This window comes from Aspergillus tanneri (genome assembly GCF_003426965.1).
Source record: "Aspergillus tanneri strain NIH1004 chromosome Unknown AapTan_6_pilon_pilon_pilon, whole genome shotgun sequence".
Classification (NCBI taxonomy): Eukaryota; Fungi; Ascomycota; class Eurotiomycetes; order Eurotiales; family Aspergillaceae; genus Aspergillus; species Aspergillus tanneri.
The window spans coordinates 1,959,052-1,966,380 of NW_022984633.1; the positions used below are offsets into that span (position 1 = coordinate 1,959,052).

A 7,329-nucleotide genomic window follows, 5' to 3' on the forward strand; every position below is an offset into this window, starting at 1 on the left:
CATGCAATTACATCGACTTGCGCTTGTAAATCCCTCTTACCACTATTGTGTAAATGTTTGGCGTTCTTGTGGGGCGATGAGAGTTTATCCAAGGTTAAGATGTCTTCAATAAATTATTTCTAGAAACAATGAGATAGAAGCTTCTTGTGCTGTATGATAAATGAAGAGAAACGACACGTTGGAAAATAATACTGCAAAGCCTGTATTAAGAGAACAATACTACATCAAACTAGATCATAAAAGAACCTGTTATGCTTATTTAACAGCCTATGCCATGTGTTAGAACTACGATATTATAAAGACAAGAAATATTGTGTGTCTCAGCCCTCGCCACTTTTTGCTCACTGAGCAGATCTCAGCTCAATTAAACTCAACTCAAATTTCTATTACCCTGTTGCAGCCCAACTTTTCCGAACTGACCCACCCCCAATCACATATAAGAGGTCACCGAAACTTGCTCCATCTTCTGCCTAATATCATGGCGGAGGTGTTCCAATTGTCAGCATTGGAAAAGCCATCTTGTATAGGGTCGTTAGACGGCGCCGCGAACAGTTCAATTGGAAATGTTGCAGCTGAGAGTGCAGTTGCGGTGGGACAAATTCTGGCGCAGGAGGAACTAGTCTTGAAATTGTGAGAGGCGCTGCACAGGTTGGGGTTGCTGTCGTGAGCCTAGGAAGTGCTGCGTTAGCCTGCTCAAGGCCAAACTAATCTCTATAAATGTAGGTTGATTAATGTTTAACAACTTTGCCAAAAGTCCCTATCCATAGGCCACTCAAGTCTTTCGAATATTTGTGTGACCCGGCTAGAAAACGTTGGAAGACTTTCATCATTCTCTGTCACGTCTGAGGTCTCCGCTTTAAGATTAAGAGGCGCCAATAAATTCCCACAAGACTCACAAAGAAGACGTGGCCGGAGGTTGAGAAGGAAGAAAGTATATTAAGTCAGTTAACACCAAGGTATTCAGCCATGAAGCTGAATCCTGTATTGTTGTCCGAATTGCGGATACAGATATGTGTACTTCAATATTTTGGCTCAACCTATGACAATAATCCAAATCGACGACTGCCATCACTATGGTGAGTGACCTTCATCAGCAGTTGAGACTGTCCCAAAATGACCAGGCCTTTTACACTCATAACCAGAATATTTCAAACTCGCCATCATTGGCAAAATGAAGTACGAAATCTACGAGAATGTATTCCTAAGATATCAGCGGAGAGCACCACAAGTGAACATAGGGGGTTTGACATGCCTCGGCTTCGAAGCTCTGATTGTGCTGACTGGATTCTCAACATCCTCATGTAGAGCAGAATTCAGCAACAATTGCAACAATTATTAACAGTGTGGATGAAGTTGAAGATCCATACTGGAACATGTGTTATGCAAATATATAAGCTAGTGCTGACGTGTTCAATGTATCCAAAAGAAAGAAACTTAGATTTGATAGCCTTGTACGATGTATTATTATCAGAGTAAATTTTGTTTGCTGACGTGGGCTTATTGCCCGTTGAGCCGGATATTCCCATTCTCATTTTCTAAGTGCAGAGGCCAAGGTTTCAGAAGAGTCAAATATTTCCTTTGGATCAGTAATCCAGCAAGGCCAGTCGTTCTCCAGCTTCTCTGAGGGTAATGTTCCTTCAAAAAATATTAAATACTTTGGAAAGCGTGTGGAGGCTATAACTGCTCCTCAACACTGTTTAACGCGCGCTTATAGTTACTTTCAGTTATCTTAGGAGGGTGATTCTAATTCTTACTCTGCATCTAGTTAAATCCCAAGAAATATTGATATGGGCTTAGTTTGCTTTGAGTGAGGTGTTACAAAGGTATATCTGAGCAGTCTTAATTATACTATTAAAGCTTAGGGCTCTTGGGAAATTAGATTTTATCAGCAGGCCTAAACACAAACCATTAAAAGAATAAAGCTATTAGTGGCGATATTCCTGAAATACTTCGAAGAATATCCCCAATGTGGCAGTGTTGAAAGGTTACCTAGCCTTAAGGGTCTAATAGGGAAATATCCCACGTTGATCTATGTGCAGATCCCATGTTCTCACCAACTAAACACCATAGTCATGTAATATCTAGATTTGGGCACACCTAGTTCTCGATTTGGAAAAAATGCATCACCAGGCTGTGGTCAGCGCAGTGGACCAATAGGACTCATGATGGGATATCTATTGCAAGCTATATAAACAGCATTCTTGCCATCTGTTTGCATTCAATCATTAAACGGACACAGTCAACAAAATGTATAAAAACATCATCGTCCTTACAGCCTCGTTGCTGGCTCTGTGCCAGCCTTCTCTTGCTTTGCCCCGTCGGGTCATAGATACTGACTTTCCTGACCCAGCTTTGCTCGAAACCAAGGACGGCTTCTATGCATTTGCGACGACTGGCAATGGAGTTAACGCCCAGATTGCATTCTCCAAGGATTTTAAGAAGTGGGAACTTCAGCGAGGCAAAGACGCACTTCCCGGCCCATTCCCTTCTGGCTCGTGGATAGCCGACCATCCTGCTCTTTGGGCCCCGGACGTGGTCAAGCTCGTATGCCCTGCTCCAACGACCCAGAGAGAAACATTGTGTATGTATTAACAGATTCAGGATGACAACTCGTACGTAATGTACTTCTCTGCTGCTCCCAAGTCCAGCCCCCGGGGACATTGCGTTGGTGTTGCAACCTCCAAGTCTGCTATGGGGCCCTACATTCCCAAAGACAAACCACTCGCATGTCCTCTCGATAAAGGAGGTGCCATCGACCCATCCGGAGTCCTCGACGGCAATACTCGGTATGTCGTGTACAAGATTGAAAATATGAAACTGGGAACTCCCATCATGCTCCAAGAGCTACAATCCGACGGCATTACCCCGAAAGGCGACCCGATCCAACTCATCAAACGTGACGACAGCGACGGCCCCCTTATCGAAGCACCGAGTATCGCCAAGGGGAAGGACGGCACGTACTATCTTACTTTCTCGTCGCACGTTTTCAATACGAAGGGCTATGATGTGAAATATGCGACTGCACCAAAGGTAACTGGGCCATACACACGGGCTAAGAAAGAATTACTGAAGACTGGCGATCCTGGTACGGCGGGGCCCCTTGCCGGCCCGGGTGGTTCTGACTTTTCTGAAGATGGGACGAAAATTCTGTTCCATGTGTTGAGGAATGGCCAGGATGCAAAGAATGGACGGGCACTATATGCGGCAGATGTGGTGTTGGATGAGAAGAAGATCACCGTCTCTTGAATTTGGTGTTCAAGTTTATATGTGTATAGTACGGTCGACCTCTGCATGCAGTAGTGTACGATACTGCACATATAAAGAGTATTAGAGTATACATCTAATGACAGTCAATCATATATTTCGCAATTTAATGCAGAAACTTGCAATAAACTTAGAAGTCGTCAATTTGTCACATCAAACAAAATCAGTACAGGTGCTTAAGTCCATCCAGCGAATACTCGTCATGCCTCAGGAAACCCAGACACTGAAATCCACTCTCCCCGTTCCCGCCTGTCCAGGGGCGTTATATCCAGCCAAGCGTACGTATTGATTATGGGATCGCCCGCACGCGCATAGCTGGAATACGGACAGTAAACGAGTGCAGCAGTAATCACAAGGAAAGGACTCATAGCTGACCATGGTGGCTGTGAGGTTACTTGTGGTACTATGATATGATGAGTGTTGCTAGGTATTGCTGCGGCAGTATCAGCATAGTAGGGTTGGGATTCCTGGACATAACTTCTGGATGTCTTGTCACCTAATTTTAGAAACATCTGGATTTCAGCTGGTTAGACATGGGAAAGAGAGTAATTTAGCTAGGATGAGCCTCATAGAGTTTTTCAAGGGAGCAACATCAGATCGACATACACGTCACCAGCACCCGCTAGACCCAAATAGGATAAATGCTGCTCTTACCTACATTGGCGTACCATAAGAGTTCGTCAGACTGGATGTCAGAGCAAGCGAGAAAACACGGTCGCAATCAATCAGATAGAGATACTCTGTTGTGGAGATCGTTCTTTCACCATCCCCAGTCCTGATCGCCAACGACGGGCCAAATAATGTTTCGGTTGGACACGTATTCCAGCAACTAGGGCTGGGCCGACCTAAATCTTACCCGATCAGGAAAAATGAGTGATCAAGCCTTCTGCTTGCTTCAGCCTTGCATCTCCTAAGATCAGGCTCATTATGACTGTGGGTGGAATCGAGGGTAGAATTCAGCCTAGTGGGAAGTGTCTAAATGTTCACGGTTTCACTGCTCAATGATCAACGTAATGTTGAGCAGCAGCATTATCTCGACGACATCCACTACGTCTGCAACAGAGCCGGAGGAGAGACGACAATGTTGGGAGTGCCGCCACCGCCGACTCTTATAGAACAATGGGGTATCCTCCTTCCTCACCGTGCCAATTTTGGGTATTGTCCACTGTGTGTGCTCTTCTTCTCCCACTGGTCAGTGGATAGGGCTTCTACAGATGCTATTGTTTCTTACGTTTCTACCTTTCACCCTGTGCCACACTTTTAACCTTGAAGATGAAGTCGATATTATCGACGCCAAACTTGAATCTCACCATTTCAATTTAACTTCTACCTGGAATCGTCCGAGTCATATCCTAAAGAGAGCCGACAATGCGAGAAGCCTTAGGTTCGAAGATATTTGCAATCAAGCTCTGCAGACAGCGCTACTAGAGCTTTTAGTGAAACTTATACAATGGTTTGTATCCCTATCCCGCAGCCCGTTGTATGCAGTTATATCTGCTAATTGTATTGATCAAGGCCCAAAGAGCTGAAGAGGCTGTCGCAGAGCTGTTAGAAATCTTTGAAAACAGAGTCCAGTCCGCTAACTGGAATCCTAGTCGATATACATACCTGTATGGGGGTTGAAGTTATGGGGGAACTACTTCGGACAGCCCGAATTGAGAAGAAATGTTGGAAAAGTTACCATTCAAGAAACAAAAAAACATTGGACGATGTCAGAAGTGAGCTAGCTGCTTGCAGAGAATCTAACAGAAACCTTACTGATGCCTCCATAACCAGAGGTTTTTCGTAGGGTCTGCATAGCGCTGGCAAAATCTGAGAGGAGATTCGATGTCATTGTTAACTGCAACGACGACTTCCTTCATTAAGCGACGGACAGTCAGGGAAACAGAACGGTTAGCACTGCCCCTCCAATCGTGCTGATACTTGTCATTAAGTCGTCTCTCTTCATATTGAGCCCGGACTAACCAATAATTTGGCATTACTTAGGTATGTACAAGGATAAGCTTGCCAAATACCAGGGTAGCGATGTCACTCCCAAGGCCTCACTGCTTTGCAGAGAGAGGCCGACCATGCGGGCTTACATGTGGCTTAATGACGACTTTGAGCAAGATGAAATTGTTTGCCCATTCTCATATAACCGATGGGGTACCGGTCCTATTCCGCATGTGTCCGATTATGCGGCAACTACGTTTGAGGGAATGAAAGATAAGAGTCTAAACGACTTAAATTATCGTGCTGCTGGGAATACTCTACTTCATGAAAGCCTCCATTCCCGTACCATCGTTCGTTTTCAGATACGTGAGTTTCTATCTGCGATGTGCGATGATTATCAGATAGGTACGTATTAAGCTTCAGAAGACAAAAGTGTGGTAACGGCTTCAGGCGAAGAGAAAGCTACTTTGGGATTAACAGTCAGCAGTTCAGAGCTTGAGTAGGATTCAGTCCTTCATCTTCCGCAACAGTTAACCTAAGATCCGCTTAGAATCCCTCCTTGCCTAGGTCCTGTATACTGACCCGCGGTTGGAGTTACTGTGTTGCGGCCTCGGATGTGCCAGCCACAACCAGTACTCCTACTACCACTACAGCTGCAGCTGCTGGCACCATCACCTGCCCTGGTACAGCTGCTCTAATCCAAAGTGGTGTTACCTCTGCACCAAGTATCACCTGGTTTAAAAGAGTGATATCTGTTTTAGCATTCAGAGCGCATATGGGAGCTTTACCCTTGAACAGTTCTATATATATAACCCGTCGGTTTCTTCTTCTGTTTAATCATCCCCTTTTACATTCTATGAACTTGACTGACGCAGCATATAGTTCCATCTCTAAGGGCTGTGCTGGGCTCCAGCTAGGCTACTTCGTCTGTGTTGACGCTGGAAGGTCCCCTTCTCCCGTTACTTCAACTCCTACATCGCTATCGGATTATCAGCCGCATCAAACTGGCATACTGGCTACCTGTGAGATTTGAGCCATGATTAACTGCCCGAGACACGGCCCCAAGGACTTACTAAAGATGGTTAATCTACGTAATAAGTGGTACTTCGTAGTCGACGGTGATGACTGCGAAACCATCGCCAGAAAATTCGCCATCACAAAAGACCAATTCTACACCTGGAACCCAGCAATTTGGATTAACCTGCAAGTACATCCGGAAAAACAACTACATTTGCGTCGGCATCTCCGGTAAACAAAAACAATCCAAGTCACCCTACAGTTATCACCAGGACCAAGACCACTAACAAGACACACTTTGATAGGCTCACCCACGTCACGCACCACCTCTTCCATCCTCACAACAGCAACAACCACATTCCTCACACCCACCGCAGGAACAGGCACAGCCCCATCGCCCACCCAATCCGGCATTGCCCCCGACGGCGTAACCTACTACAAAGTTCAATTCGGCGAAAACTTCTGGGTCATTGTGAACGAAAAATACACCTACCTCACACTCGATCAGTAAAAGCTTGGAATCCAGCCGTTGGCTCTTTCTGCAACATCCTACTGGATTACTATTACTGTGTTGCTGTGAAAACGGCCCAGCCGATACCTGCCATTTGACTAAGGATGGAAACGGGGGCTGGCAGATTGAGCAATACTATAAGATTACGGCGGAGTAGTTTAATACTTGGAATCTGAACGTAGAAGCTGATTGTAGGGGGCTGTGGTTGGGGTATTATGTTTGTGTTGGGGTTTAGGTTTGGATATAAAGGAGTTCAAGTATGGTTATGGTAGTGTTGGTTAGGGTTTTGGAGGGGTAGGCTTAGCCATATGCTGACCCGACTGTCTCTAGTCCGCTTCTAGATTCTTGAAAGAATGTAACTCTGAGGTTTCTCTAAAGGACGGTGTACAATTTTAACATTACCTAATGCAAAGAAAATAATGTGACGAAATTAAAACACAAGTATAAACAGCAGAAGGTATAAAAACAAGAGGACAAGCAGGAAAAGTATGCAGGAAGATCATGGTAAGATAAAGCACCACATCCCTCGAGCAAGCACAAGAGGTGGTAAGGCAAATCTCACCCCTAGTGCCCTCCCCTGTGACGGTACCTCATATAGCAGAAGG

At 45.2% G+C, this 7,329-nt stretch overlaps 2 protein-coding genes across 2 annotated transcripts; both read left to right on the forward strand.

Moving 5' to 3' along the window:
• Nucleotides 1-2,247: 2,247 nt before the first annotated feature.
• On the forward strand, nucleotides 2,248-3,246 carry ATNIH1004_008666 (glycoside hydrolase family 43 protein; the record flags this gene model as incomplete). Its single annotated transcript, XM_033573271.1, has 2 exons — nucleotides 2,248-2,544; nucleotides 2,602-3,246. 2 exons carry the CDS (start codon nucleotides 2,248-2,250, stop codon nucleotides 3,244-3,246), a joined length of 942 nt encoding a protein of 313 aa, XP_033423823.1.
• A 2,087-nt stretch (nucleotides 3,247-5,333) lies between these two features.
• On the forward strand, nucleotides 5,334-6,724 carry ATNIH1004_008667 (uncharacterized protein; the record flags this gene model as incomplete). Its single annotated transcript, XM_033573272.1, has 4 exons — nucleotides 5,334-5,601; nucleotides 6,142-6,218; nucleotides 6,309-6,444; nucleotides 6,519-6,724. The coding sequence occupies 4 exons, from the start codon at nucleotides 5,334-5,336 to the stop codon at nucleotides 6,722-6,724; spliced, it is 687 nt and encodes a 228-aa protein (XP_033423824.1).
• Between the last annotated feature and the right edge of the window lie 605 nt (nucleotides 6,725-7,329).